This window comes from Mobula birostris, chromosome 12 (genome assembly GCF_030028105.1).
Source record: "Mobula birostris isolate sMobBir1 chromosome 12, sMobBir1.hap1, whole genome shotgun sequence".
In the NCBI taxonomy this organism is placed as follows: Eukaryota; Metazoa; Chordata; class Chondrichthyes; order Myliobatiformes; family Myliobatidae; genus Mobula; species Mobula birostris.
Genome location: NC_092381.1, coordinates 45,184,772 through 45,200,496, shown reverse-complemented (window position 1 = coordinate 45,200,496; position 15,725 = coordinate 45,184,772). Strand labels below are relative to the sequence as shown.

At 38.5% G+C, this 15,725-nt stretch overlaps 1 protein-coding gene across 2 annotated transcripts in view; it reads left to right on the top strand.

The window, feature by feature from the left end:
- The first annotated feature begins 201 nt into the window (after positions 1 to 201).
- pomgnt1 (protein O-linked mannose N-acetylglucosaminyltransferase 1 (beta 1,2-)) overlaps positions 202 to 15,725 on the top strand; it is an 82,877-nt gene continuing 67,353 nt past the window's right edge. For both annotated transcript variants that reach the window (XM_072273715.1, XM_072273717.1), the window contains exons 1-4: positions 202 to 449; positions 5,672 to 5,774; positions 6,727 to 6,842; positions 9,149 to 9,214. In XM_072273715.1, coding sequence (XP_072129816.1) covers positions 294 to 449; positions 5,672 to 5,774; positions 6,727 to 6,842; positions 9,149 to 9,214 — 441 coding nt within the window. In that variant the 5' untranslated portion in view covers positions 202 to 293. The remainder of the gene's footprint in view (positions 450 to 5,671; positions 5,775 to 6,726; positions 6,843 to 9,148; positions 9,215 to 15,725) is intronic.

Below are 15,725 nucleotides of genomic sequence, written 5' to 3'. Positions count from 1 at the left end.
AGAAACTGTCATGCAGATGTCTCAGATGAGATACGTGCAAGGAGAAAATCAAATTTATTTTGAACAATCATTTACAACACTTCAAATATATGTGTAACAATATAAATTCTATTCTCTGATTACAGTTAACCCGATGAACAACAGAGGTCGCAGAATTCAAGATGGCGGTTGTGAATAAGGTCTATTCACGGCTAGGACCCGGAAGTGAATCGCGGGGTGGGCGATGACCAGGGGTCCAGATTCGGGCCTGCAGCTTGGGTCCGGGTACGGGAAACAATGATTCCTGGTGGTGAATGAAGGCCGGACCGGACGGCAGCAGGTCGCCTCTGATGGACGAGTGGAAGCCGAACCCGCGAGCCAAGCCGTTCGTCCCGCGGCGGCACAGGAGCTGGTTCATCAGCTGGAAGTACAGGCTGAGGGGACAGCGATCGGTCAGGAGGCTGTGCCAGGTGAGGAGGCCTTGGCGCCGGGCATAGCCCCGCTCCCTGTCGGTGTACACGGGAGCCGCAGGGGGTGGGGAGGGGAAGGGGAAGGAGGAAGCGGGGTAGGAAAGGTCGAGGGGAGTGGAAAGAGAAGGAAGGGGGTGGAGTGGAAGGAGAAATGGGAGCCTGACTTCATATCTGCAGTGCCACTTCGTAACAATCGGCGCCTCAGGCAGTGGTAGAGACTCTCACAACACGCAGGAAGTGTAGATGATGGGATTAGTAATGAAATGGTATTTCATGGTTGCATTGGAGATGGCAATTGAAGTTCTGGTTGCTGTGCTGTATGCTCCATGAGGCTATAGGGTGTCTGCAGAAGTCTCTAAAATAGGTGGGATAGGGGTTCAATGTCTGTGCTTAATTCCCCATCTTCTGGGTTCAATGTCTGTGCTTAATTCCCCATCTTCTGGGTTCAATGTCTGTGCTTAATTCCCCATCTTCTGGGTTCTACACCGAAGTTCAAAGTAAATTTATCATCCGATTAGGTAAACTGTATGTCACCATACAGATCCATTTTCTTGTAAGCATTTGTAGTAGAATAAAGAAATAGTCATAGTCATGTTTTATTGATCTCAGAGGAAATTGGTTTTCATTACAGTTGCACCATAAATAATAAATAGTAATAGAACCATAAATAGTTAAATAGTAATATGCATATTATGCCAGTAAATTATGAAATAAGTCCAGGACCAGCCTATTGGCTCAGGGTGTCTGAACCTCCAAGGGAGGAGTTGTAAAGTTTGATGGCCACAGGCAGGAATGACTTCCTATGACGCTCTGTGCTGCATCTCGGTGGAATGAGTCTCTGGCTGAATGTACTCCTGTGCCCTCCCAGTACATTATGTAATGGATGGGAGACATTGACCAAGATGGCATGCAACTTAGACAGCATCCTCTTTTCAGACACCACCGTGAGAGAGTCCAGTTCCATCCCTACAACATCACTGGCCTTGCAAATGAGTTTGTTGATTCTGTTGGTGTCTGCTACCCTCAGCCTGCTGCCCCAGCACACAACAGCAAACATGATAGCACTGGCCACCACAGACTCGTAGAACATCCTCAGCATCGTCCGGCAGATGTTAACGGACCTCAGTCTCCTCAGGAAATAGAGATGGCTCTGACCCTTCTTGTAGACAGCCTCAGTGTTCTTAGACCTGTCCAGTTTATTATCAATTCGTATCCCCAGGTATTTAATCCTCCACCATGTCCACGCTGACCCCCTGGATGGAAACGGGTCACCGGTACCTTAGCTCTCTTCAGGACTACCACTAGCTGCTTAGTCTTTTTCACATTAAGCTGCAGATAATTCTGCTCACACCGTGTGCCAAAGTTTCCTACCGTAGCTCTGTACTCAACCTCATCTCCGTTGCTGATGCATCCAACTCTGGCAGAGTCATCCGAAAACTTCTGAAGATGACAAGACTCTGTGCAGTAGTTGAAGTCCAAGGTGTAAATGGTGAAGAGAAAGGGAGACAAGACAGTCCCCTGTGGAGCCCCAGTGCTGCTGATCACTCTGTCGGACACACAGTGTTGCAAGCACACGTACTGTGGTCTGCCAGTCAGGTAATCAAGAATCCATGACACCAGGGAAGCATCCACCTGCATCGCAGTCAGCTTTTCCCCCAGCAGAGCAGGGCGGATGGTGTTGAATGCACTGGAGAAGTCAAAAAACATGACCCTCACTGTGCTCGCTGGCTTGCCCAGGTGGGCGTAGACACGGTTCAGCAGGTAGACGATGGCATCCTCAACTTCTAGTAGGGGCTGGTAGACGAACTGGAGGGGATCTAAGTGTGGCCTGAACGTAGGCCGGAGCAGCTCCAGAACAAGTCTTTCCAGGGTCTTCATGTTGTGGGACGTCAATGCCACCGGTCTGTAGTCATTGAGGCCGCTGGGGCGCGGCATCTTAGGCACAGGGACGAGGCAGGACGTCTTCCACAATACAGGAACTCTCCAGAGCCTCAGGCTCAGGTTGAATACATGGCGAAGTACTCCACATAGCTGGCGGGCGCAGGCTTTGAGCATGTGGAATCAATGAAAAACCAAGATGCAAAAGAAGTCAAACCATACAAAAACAAAGTACAAACATAAATAAACAAGCAATACTGAGAAGATGAGTTACAGCATTCTTGAAACTGAGCCCATGGTTTGTGGAATCAGTTGATAGCTGAGGTGGTTCCATGCTGGTTCAGGAGGCTGATAGTTAAAGGGAACAAAATAACCGTCCCTGAACCTTGTAGTGTGAGACCGAAGGCTCCTGTACCTCCTTCCTGGTGGCAGTAGTGAGAAGAGAGTATGAGCTGGATTCAATTCAATTCAGGCAGGGGACCTTGAGGATGGATGCTGCTTTCTTGTGATAGTGCTCTTTGTAGATGTGCTCAATGGTGTGGAGGCTTTTGCCTGTGATGGACTGGGCTGTAGCCTCTACTTTTTGTGGACTTTTCCATTCAAGAGCATTGGTTTTCCCTCTCAGGCCATGATGTAACCAGTAAGGATACTTTCTACTGTGGATTTATAAAGTTTTGTCAAAGTATTAGATGGTCAATGGGAAGACTTAACTTCATTTCCCTGGCACTAGATTCTCAAAACTGAGAGCTCTATAGTAATAAATTTCCAAGCACATATAGGGGACATCTTAAAATTAGTCTGCTCTTGTCACGTGTACTGAGGTACAATGAAAAGCTTTGCCTGGCATGTCACTTCAGGCTTAAGTATATTGAGATGGTGCAAAAGGAAAAGCAATAACAATGCAGAATAGTGTTACTGCTACGGAGAAATTGCAATTCAAAGGTTCATTTATTACCAAAGTATGCATGTACTTTTGTCCTGAGATTTGTCTTCTCCAATAGCTACGAAACAAAAAAAAACATGGAAATCGTTCAAAGAAAAATACCAAACTCACCCCCCACGCAAAAAAGAGCAGTAACATGATCATCAGCCCCCAAAACCCCTACCCTGCACAAAAAAAACTAACAAAACACACCAATGAGAAAGAACAGGTGAAAACACAGAATAGAAAGCCGTAAGACTGAAAAAGTTCAATCCATAAATGCTGAATCTTGGTAGCATCCTCCGACAGCATCGATAGAAAGAGATACTACTTGAACGTAGAGAGAGGCCTGCTCTTTGGGAGCAGCGAGCAATGGGCCACCACATAGACTCTTTCTCCCTGGCAGCAGAGAGATGCTTTCATTCAGCAATCAAAAGCAGGCAGTCAGTCCTGAACCTTCACCCGTCTTCCGCATTTGCCTTGGTGTTTCAAACTTCTTCAACGTATTAATCAGCGATTAATGAAAGCTTCAGTCGATTACTGGCTCGCGCCCCGTTTCTATGTTTCTTTGCCTCAAGGCGCTTCGAGCTCGAGCTTGCTTTCTGGAATCTTCTCAGAGGCAGCAAAGCACTGGATCACTGAATCATTCTCCCAGCTGTAAATCGCAGAAACACATTTAAGATGAAAATCAGATGTAAAAGAAGTGAAATAAACAGCTTTGTGGACTAGCTGGAAGACGCTGACCAAGGAAGCATTGTAGGCTGACCAGAGTTCGGGTAGACAAGTAAGGAGCAGGGACCATGACTGGGTAGAGTGAGAGATGAAGAGTTCAAATTTATTGTACAAGAGGTCTGTTTGGAAGTTTTGCGGCATTAAAGATGAACTTGAGTTTGATGGTATCTGCTCTCAGGGGTTTGTATCTTCTGACTGATGAAATGGAATAAAGGAGAGAGTGATCTGGGGTGGGGGGAGGGTCTTCGATTATGTTGTCTGTTTTCCCATGGTAGGTAGAAGTGTAGACAGAGCCAGTGGAGGGAAGGTTGGCCTTCATGATGGGCAGGATTGTGTTCAAAACTCTGCAATTTCTTGTGACCTCGGCAGAATACTTGCCATACCAAGCTGTGATGCATCCAGATAGTTTGCACTCTGGTGCATCTATAAAAATTGGTGAGTGTTATGGGGAATATGTTGAATTTCCCTAGCCTTCTGATGAAGTAGAGGTGCTTGCGTTCCCCCTAGCATCTGCGTGATTGGATCAGGACAGGCAGTATTTACACCTAGAAGTAGTAAGCTCTGAAATACTTCCACTTCAGAACCATTGATACAGATTACTGATACATGTACTCTGTCCTGATTCCTGAAGTATTTTGTTTTTTCTGACACTAGGGAGAAAGGTCGTCTTGACACCAGGTCACTAGGCTCCCTATCTTCCTCCTGTACTTCCTCAGTCTTGGTGGGAGGAAGAAGAAGGGGAAGGATTGCAAGGACTCCTGGAGATTCTTGGCCTGAGTAATCACAGTCGATTAGGAATACTTGGCAAGGCACAGAGCATCTCAAACTTCTACAGTGGGACTTCATGTGGATCCCCAAGCAAGTGGTGAAAATGGGCATGAAAGATTGCAGATGCTGGTTTGGTGGGAATATGTACTGATTTGTCAGATGGGAAAACATAGATCGTCTGATGGCAGGACTGAGAAGGGTGTTGCTATTTAGCTGTCCTATTTAAATAGCTGGCTGATTTCAATCAGTTTGCAACAGTTTGGTTGATCATTGACTGCTTTTATTGTCATGCAGCAGAGGCACAGACCTTTTGGTGTCATGTCTGTGCTGACCGTCAAATACCCACCTCCATTGATTGCATTTTCTAGTACTTGGCACGTAGCTGCAATGCCATAGCTTCAGAACCCTGAGAGAGACAGGAACAACTGGAGGTTAGGATTTTCTTTCAAGAGTTGGTTGATTGTGGCTGCACATTGATAGCAGGCAGCTTTTCAGTGCTTTCTGTTATTAACTTGTAAGTTGATTCACCTCCCGTGACAACACGGTGTCTCCTGCACTCTTAAATTCTATCTGGTTTTGGTGTTTCTGTATATCTAATCAGCAGAAGCCCTCTTTACATTTTTAGTTCAACACTGTATGTTGTCAGTTACTTAACCATTGTAGGATGTAAAGTAATCATTGATGTTGTAGTGAGTGAACAGTTATCTGAAGAGCCACCTCACACTGATTGCATTAAATATAACAAAGCTATGATAATAAAATGTGGAACATGGGTATCAAATTCGCTGTCAAGTTATTTAAGTATTTTATGTTTGCATTTGGTTATTGCAGGCAATTGAAATATTTGGGCTAATGTTTTGTTTTTTTTGCATTCTGATGTTTTTTATCAGCACAGGTTTGATCAAATACATTTGTCTTCCAGACTGGTGCGCTCCTGTTTTTACTTGTAACCATAATTGTCAACGTTAAGCTTATTTTGGACACAAGAAGAGCAGCAAATGAAGAAGAGCTTGAAGAAGACTATGGTCAGTTTATGTAAAGATTTCTACACTTTATTATTATTTTTGTCAACAATGTAAACGTATAACAGTTTCTAGCTATATAAAGATATGTGATGTCAGTTCTTTCACCCATGCTGAGGTTAAGGTGTAACCTTTCAAATATAGATAGCCATAGATAGAGATTGCCTATGCTTGCTTTCATTGAAATCGCAAAGAACAATGCATTTTAGATAGTCCTCGTGTACAGTTGCAAGAAGATGAAGCTCAGAACATATTTTATGAAGTAATTAATTCAGAAAACCAGGTGATTGCAAAGGGTTCACAAACTTTTTCTTGCAACTGTACGTGTAAAATTTGCTTTATCTAAGGATTAAATTGACACTGCTTTTTGATGATACATGTCAGTGTGGCCTTTTTAAGTCTAGCTTTGGTAACTTTAACAGGAGAATAAAGCTTGATGGGGTAATGATTACATGTAATCCTTTTATCATTTTTGATTTGAAGATTTAAGTGGCTGGTGTTTTATATGCATAACAAATCGTTGAAGTGATTTGCTTTGCTTTACAGTTTATGGTTTACTTTCAAATTTTAGTACATTAGCCACTTTTAAAAACATGAAGAAAAGGAGTGAGAATTGGTTCCCTCTTAGCTACTACCTCTTCTAATGAGATGTGGACTTGTCTTAACCGCTGCATTTCTCTAGCTACATAAATCTTGATTCCCTTTGTCTAAAAATTTATTCCTCGCATTGTAAGCATACTGTACACACTGAATTTCCATGGCCATCTGGTGTAGAGAATGCCCCAGATTCACAGTATAATTAATAGTTGGAGATGGGTGGTATATATCTGTACTGCCAGCAACTTCTCTATGCTGAGCATGCATATTGCTGACATTTTTGTACTTGTCTGGTATAACTCAGTTCTGCCAGCTCCTCCATAGGTGTTTTATGGATATCATCTTGTTTCTGTGGTAGACGATGCAATGCCGAATATGGAAACTGCTCGAAGGCCATCACACGGCCGGAAGGTTCTGGACATTGAAGTATATTCCAGCAGGTCAAAAGTCTACGTTGCTGTTGATGGAACCACAGTAAGCACCTTCCTCCTATTTAATTTTAGTTAATCCATGGTGCTTTGTAATACCAGTTTTAACATTAAAGCTGCGCAGAAAGGAACAAGTATAAAGGTGATTAGCTTTATGTCAGAGTTGGATACCATCAAAGCTATAGTGATCCATCAGGGTGAGTATTTAAGTTCCCTCTATCTCCTTCATAGAGTTATTCATTGTCTTTTGTTTTGCATAGCACGAGAGAAATGTTGTTATTATCTCTGTTCTTTTCACATTTTTATTGTAGTGTCTTTGCATCTTCTCTTCTGGAAGATTGATTGTTATCTGAATGCCCTTGTTTTTGTTTTTTATTTTTTAGTGTTGAAGTGGGTGATATTTTTTTTGCTCCATTATAGGTCTAAACACAATGACCATAAAAAGACATAGGAGCAGAATTAGGCTATTCGGCCCATCGAGTCAGCTCTGCCATTTGCTTAGGGCTGATTTATTTATCCTCTCAACTCTGTTTTGTGTAACCTTTGACACCTTTATGACCTGTCAACTTCTACTTTAAATATACCCAATGACTTGCCCTGCACAGTCACCTGTGGCAATGAATATCATATATTCACCAACTGAAGAAATTCCCCCTCTTGTCTGTCATAAAGAGGTCCCCTTGTATTCTGAGGCTGGGCTGTCTTTCACTAGACTTCTCCACTACTGGAAATATCCTCTCCATGTCAACTCGAGATAAGTTTTTCAGTATTCAATAGGTTTCAGTGAAATTTCCCTCTCTCCCCCCCCCCCCCCCCAACATTCTTCCAAACTCCAGCGAGTTAAACCTTTCATTCCTCATATGTTGAACCTTTCATTCCTGGGATCATTCTCATAAACCTCATCTGTACCCTGTCCAATGCCATCACATTCTTTCTTGGATATGGGGCCCAAAACTGCGTACAATATTTTAAGTGTAGTCTGATCAATGCATTTTCAAGTCTGAGTAGTATATTGTTGCTTTTATATTCTAGTTCTCTCAAAATGAATGCTAACATTGCATTTGCCTTCCTTTCTACCGACTCAGCCTGCAAGTTAACCTTTAGGCAATCGTGAACTAGAACTCCAAGGTCTCTTTGCACTTCTGTTTTCTGAATTTGCTCCCCTTTAGAAAATAGTTTATGCCTTTATTCCTTTTACCAAATTGCATAACCATACACTTCCCTCCACTGTATCCCATCTGTCACTTCTTTCTCTATTCTCCTAATCTGTCCAAGTCCTTCTGCAGACTCCCTGCATCTTCAACAATACCACCCCTGTCTTTGTATCATCTGCAAATTTGGCCAGAGAGCCATCAATTTCATCATCCATGTCATTAACATATAACGTGAAAAGCAACAGACCCAACTGAACCCTCTGTGGAACAACACTGCTTACCTGCAGCTCCCTCTCTGCCTTCTGCCGCTTCGCCAATTTTCTGTCCGTGCTAGTATCTTTCCTGTAATAACATGGGCTTTTATCTTGTTTAGCTGCTTTGTGTGTGGCATGTTGCCTTTTGAAAATCCTTGTAAGTAACGTCTACTGACTCACCTTTGTTTATCCTGCCCGTTATTCATGTGAGCCCTAATATAGTGCTGGCAGGCAATTCAAACACAAGCATGAAACTGAAGCCATCCTGGCTTTGAACTGTAATGAAGAACCGTGGAAAATTTCCTCCTCATTCAGTCCCCCTCCCACCCCCCGAACCTTCTCTTAACCCTTCCTTTAAAAACAAAATGCATTAGGTGTATTCATGGTACCATCTACTCCAGATGAGTTTAATTAACCCAACTCTTAATTGGTAGATCTGTTGATCTGAAGAGATGAGTAATGTTTGTGTATCAGACTTGGTGGAAAATAAGATTTATAATCATTTATTCAGCTCACTGTCCGTTCATCTTGATTATCAAATGAGAAGTGTGTGTTGAGTGATAGAGAGAAGGACTTGAACAATGCAGGCAGCAATTTGACTGGTGTTTTAGTTTTCTATTATCTCAAATTCCTCTATGAAACCAGTGTTTGGTTGAATGCAGATGAACTTTAATCTTGGAAATTACTGCATTTATTCACTGCAGATTACTGTTTTTTTTTGTACAAAGTAAATCCTTAATATGAAAGTTATACTATGTAATTAATCTGAAGGAAGTTTTTCAGCTTGCAGTTTTTGCTTAGGCAAATGGAGAATGCTTACTTGTTGTTTAGTAGACCGATCAATTAGTTTTTGTAACTGTTCATGCCGACACATGAGAAAAATTTTAATTCCACAGACAGTCGAGCAGTGCTACAACTCATGCACTTTTAATCTGGTGTTGTAGGTTCTTGAAGATGAAGTCAAAGAGCAGAGTCGAGGAATACACGTTATTGTTCTGAATCAAGCTACAGTAAGTTTGGCACAGGAAGACTGAAACTTCTTCCCACAAGCCTATGGGTTTGCAAACTGATTTTTTAGATATCCTGAACAATGCACATTCATTGCAAATAATTGATTGCAAATAACTCTCTCTATTTAGCCAAACTACAAACCCCATTTCCAGAAAAGTTGGGATTTTTCCAAAATGCAATAAAAACAAAAACCCGTGATATGTTAATTCACGTGAACCTTTATTTAACTGACAAAAGTACAAAGATAAGATTTTCAATAGTTTTACTGACCAACTTAATTGTATTTTGTAAACATACACAAATTTAGAATTTGATGGCTGCAACACACTCAACAAAAGTTGGGACAGAGGCATGTTTACCATTATGTTACATCACCTTTCCTTTTAATAACACTTTTTAATCGTTTTGGAACTGAGGATACTAATTGTAGTAGATTTGCAATTGGAAATTTTGTCCATTCTTGCTTGATATAAGACTTCAGCTGCTCAACAGTCCGTGGTCGGGGGCGTCACGTGATGACGTGGGATTGAGACGTGTAAATCCAGCTCTCCTGCAACAAATCAGCAAAGTACCGTTTAAACAAAACAAAGTTAATAAATATTTTCTGAAAACTATTTATAAACTTTGCAAGACTACTTTACGATATGCCTCCTAAACCGCAACAAAAGAAGTCTGCTGTTGCGAAGCAGCCGCGAGAGGGGAAGAAAAAAGGGCCTACTGCAACGATGGAGCCTCGGACTCAGGTTGGATCTCCTTCGGTAGAACAGGGAGCAATGGCAGTGGTAGCGGTTTCTCCGAAGAAGATGCCGGAAATGCGCATGCGCAAAGAAGAGCGCATGCGCAAATCAACACAACTCAAACTACAAGAACCGACAGCCACTGCAATTGAAAATGACTCAGAGTCAGAATTAGATTCTGCAGAGAATACAGATGAAGAAGAGGAGGAAGAATTGGAAGCGATTGGAAGTAAAGGAGATGATAGAGACATAAGAGAGGCTATATAGCAATTAACGGCTGAACTGAGAAAAGTAAGAGAAGAACTTAGAGATACGAAGATGTGCTATAATAAAGTTATGGAAAGACAGGACAAAATGGATAAGGAGCTTCAGAAGATGGAAAGAGCAATGGGGCATATGAATGATAGAGTGGAAAAAACAGAAAATGATCTGCTTGTCTGGAACTCGGAAAGAAATCGACTCTTGGAGAAAGTGGACATGTTGGAAAATTTCAGTAGACGTAATAATATTAAAATTGTTGGTCTTAAAGAAGGTATGGAGGGAGAAAAACCAATAGAATTTTTTCAAAGATGGTTCCCGGAAGTTTTGCAAATGGAAGAGGAGGTTCGACTAATTGAAATTGAGTGGGCACATAGAGCTCTAAGACCAAAACCAAAAGATGACCAATATCCACGATCGATTTTAATAAAATTCTTAAGATTTCAAGACAAGGAAAGGATTCTACAGGCAGCTGCTCGAGCTGCCAAGGATAGAAAAGGGCCATTGATGATTCATGGGAACAAAGTTTTTTTCTACCCTGATATAAGTTATGAACTTTTGAAGAGAAGGAAGAAATTTAATCCAGTGAAAAAAACCCTATGGGATCATGGTTATCAATTTATATTGCGTTATCCTGCAACCTTGAAGATTTTTTTTGCCTGGTGGAGAAAAAAGATTTTTTGATGATTACCAGAAAGCGGAGCAGTTTGTGCAAGATTCTCTGAATATTCACCAGATACAAGAACAAATCCAGGGGAGCGAGATAGATTGAAGATGAAGATTGGGTCAAAGAATGGACTTGTTGGATTTTTGAAGGTGGATGAATGTATAAATATATTATTAATTATACGAGGGGGCTAAGAAAGGTTAAAATTGGAGGAATATTAGTTGGGAATAGTAACACTAATTTTGCCTATATATATATATATATATATATATATAATTTTTTTTTGTTGCGGGGGAGCTGGAAGAAGCACTGACCAATTGCTATGCTAATCATGTGTGCAAGCGTGGCTTTTGCCACGACCCGTAAAATGGAGGGGGTAGTGTTGTGTATCTTTTCATTCACAACATTAGTGGGGGGGTATTTTGTTTTTTCTTTTTTTGTATTCTTTCTATCTTTTTTTTTCTTTTTGCCTGGAAGGTTGGGAGGGAAACACATAGCAACATGGTGAAGTTTAAAGAGATTCCCCAAGGAACTATGAGAGTTGAGAAGATAAGTAATGTTTTAGTTTGGAGTAACTTTGTTAAGAATAATGACTAATTTATTGAATTTTTTGAGTTTTAATGTTAATGGGCTTAATGGACCAGTGAAAAGAAAAAGAATCTTAACACATATTAAAAAAATGAAGATAGATTTAGCTTTTTTACAGGAAACGCACCTAACAGAAACAGAACATCAGAAACTAAAGAGAGATTGGGTGGGTAGTGTTGCTGCGGCTTCATTTAATTCAAAAGCGAGGGGAGTAGCAATTTTGATCAATAAAACGTTACCAATTAGAATACAAAATGTAATAACTGATTCTGCGGGGAGATATGTGATTATACATTGTCAACTTTTTTCTGAACTATGGACTTTTATGAATATTTATGCACCAAACAAAAATGATGCAAAATTCATACAAGAAGCTTTTTTGAATTTGGCAGATGCACATGAAAAAATATTAATTGGAGGAGACTTTAATTTTTGCTTAGACCCAGTCTTAGATAGATCAACCAAGGCTGTTATAAAATCGAAGGTTGTAAATCTAACTTTATCATTGATGAAAGATTTAAATTTGATTGATATATGGAGAAGAATCAATCCTAAAGAAAGAGACTATTCGTTCTATTCCCATAGACATAAAACTTACTCAAGGATAGATTTTTTTCTATTATCAATGCATATTCAACACAGAGTGAAAAATATGGAATATAAAGCAAGAATATTATCAGATCATTCTCCTTTATTAATGACAATAATAACGGCTGATAAGGAAGAAGTGGGTTATAGATGGAGATTTAATTCAACATTATTAAAATGTCAAGATTTTTGTGATTTTATGAAAAAGCAGATTCAATTTTTTTTGGATACAAATTTTCATTCAGTGGATGATAAATTTATATTATGGGATGCGATGAAAGCATATCTTAGGGGCCAGATAATAAGTTATATGTCTAAAATTAAGAAAGAATATATGGCAGAACTAGATCAATTGGAAAAAGAGATTACAAAAATAGAAAAAGAATCTCAAAGATATATGTCAGAAGAAAAACGAAGGCAACTTGTCAATAAGAAGTTACAATATAATATGCTTCAGACATATAGAATGGAAAAAGCAATTATAAGAACTAAACAAAGGTATTATGAGTTAGGTGAGAGAGCACATAAAATTCTTGCCTGGCAGTTGAAAACAGAACAAGCTTCCAAAACAATAAATGCAATTAGAACAAGGACAAATAAACTATCTTATAAACCTCTTGAAATAAATGAAACCTTTAAAAATTTCTATTCTGAATTATATCAATCAGAATCCCAAAATGATGTTAATGAGATAGAAAGGTTTTTATCACAAGTATCTCTTCCAAAATTGAATTTGGAAGAACAGAAGGGATTAGATATGCCTTTTATATTAAAAGAAGTTGAAGAAGCTTTAGGATCACTTCAAAGTAATAAATCTCCAAGAGAAGATGGTTTTCCACCTGAATTTTATAAAAAATTTAAAGATTTATTATTTCCTCTCTTTATGGAACTAATACGTCAAGCAGAAAAAATACATAAACTTCCAGAATCTTTTTCAACAGCGATTGTAATAGTATTGCCAAAAAAAGACAGAGATCCTATGAAACCAACATCATACAGGCCTATTTCTTTATTGAATACGGATTATAAATAATAGCAAAAATTTTATCGAATAGATTATCTAAATATTTACCAAAATTAATACATATGGATCAAACAGGATTTATTAAAAATAGACAATTGGCAGATAATGTAACCCGGCTACTCAGTATAATTCATTTGGCACAAAAAAAGGACGAGGAGAGTATAGTAGTAGCCTTGGATGCAGAAAAAGCATTTGATAGATTAGAATGGGATTTTTTATTTAAAGTGTTAGAAAAATATGGGTTAGGAACATCTTTTATAAATTGGATTAAAACTTTAAATTCTAACCCTAAGGCTAAAGTAGTGACAAACTCTCAAATTTCAAAACCATTCCAGTTAAAAAGGTCAGCTAGACAAGGTTGTCCATTATCACCTGTTTTATTTGTACTGGCGATAGAGCCATTAGCAGAACTAATCAGAATTGATCCAGATATTATGGGTTTTAGAGTTAATCAGGAGGAATATAAAGTTAATCTTTTTGCCGATGATGTTTTGATTTACTTAACAAACCCACAACATTCGTTACATAAATTATCTTCTAGATTGGATGAATATGGGAAGGTATCAGGTTACAAAATAAATTGGGATAAAAGTGAAATTTTACCTCTTACTAAAGGAGACTATTGTCAATGTCGATTAGTAACCCAATTTAGATGGCCGGTAAATGGTATAAAGTACTTAGGTATAAGACTTGACAATGATGTAAAGAATTTATATAAATTTAATTATTTACCATTATTGAAAAAAATTCAAGAAGATTTTGACAAATGGATGATACTACCAATAACATTAGGTAGAGTCAATGTTGTAAAAATGAATATATTTCCTAGATTACAGTATTTGTTTCAAACATTACCAATACAATTGCCACAGAAATTTTTTCAAGAGTTAAATAAATGTGTGAGAAAATTTCTTTGGAAAGGTAAAATGTCAAGAATATCATTGGAAAAATTGACATGTAAATTTGGGTTAGGAGGGCTACAACTTCCAAACTTTAAGAACTATTATAAAGCAAATCAACTTAGATTTATTGCATCTTTCTTCGATGATCGAAAACCAGCATGGATTAAAATAGAATTAGACAAGATAGGAGAAAATAGACCTGAAGATTTTATATATAAATGGGAATCTAAATGGATACGGGAAAAGAAAAAATCTCCTATATTAACACGTTTGATTGATCTATGGAATAAGATAAATGTTGATAATGAAACACAGAAATCTCTATTAGCAAGGAGACCTTTGTTCCAAAACAGACTTATTCCTTTTACAATGGACAATCAACTTTTATATAATTGGTACCAAAAAGGGATTAAATTTATAGGAGATTGTTTTGAACGAGGTATATTAATGTTATTTGAACAATTAAAGGATAAATATAAAATATCAAATAATACTTTCTTTTGTTACTTTCAATTAAGGGCTTACTTAAAAGGTAAGCTGGGTCAAACAATGTTTTTGCCAAAGCTTAATGAAATTGAAATTTTAATTCAAAAAGGGAAAATTAAAAAACTTATTTCTTGTATGTATAATTTGATTCAAGAACAGACAATTAAACAAGGAACCCATAAGTCAAAGCAAAAATGGGAAACAGATCTGAATATTAATATTGATGAAACAAATTGGTCAAGACTCTGTCTTGACAGTATGACAAATACAATGTTCGACTTAGATTAGTACAATATAATTTTTTACACCAATTATATATTACACCACAAAAAATAAATAGATTAAATTCAAATCTATCCGATAAATGCTTTCGGTGTAATCAAGAAATTGGTACTTTTTTACATTCTACTTGGTCTTGTTTTAAAATTCAACCTTTTTGGATAAATTTAAGAGTCTTATTGGAACAAATTACTGGAACTCAACTTTCACATAACCCTGTATTATTTCTATTAGGTGATATTGAAAGGATAAAGCCGAAACTTAAATTGGATAAATATCAGAAAGAATTTATAAAAATTGCATTGGCAGTAGCTAAGAAGACTATAGCAGTTACTTGGAAATCTGATTTGTATTTAAGTATGGATCGTTGGAATAATGAAATGGCTAGTTCTATTCCACTCGAAAAAATTACTTATAATTTAAGAGATAAATATGTAACATTTTTGAATATTTGGCGCCTTTATTTACAAAAGATAGGATGGCATATTCAAGTGCTCCGATAAAGATCTTGGTCCCTTGGAGAAAGTAACGAATAATTATACCAAATTTATTTTGAATCCCATGGAGCATGTGGAAACCTTCCAACACCCAGGCGGCTCTTCTTTTTTTTTCTCTTTTCTTTCTTATTAGGTAGGACTATATATGGGGGGGGGAGGGTTAAGGGGAGAGGGGAGGGTAGATTTTATCTTTTCATGTATTCTTTTTGAAAACTCAATAAAAATTATATTACTAAAAAAAAACAGTCCGTTGTCTCCGTTGTCTGATTGTCCTCTTCATGATGCGCCATACATTTTCAATAGGAGATAGATCTGGACTGGCAACAGGCCAGTCAAGCACACGCACTCTGTGTCTACTAAGCCACGCTGTTGTAGCCCGTGCAGAATGTGGTCTGGCATTGTGTTGCTGAAATAAGCATGGACGTCCTGGGAAGAGATGTCGCCTTGATGGCAACATATGTCTCTCTAAAATCCTAATATACGC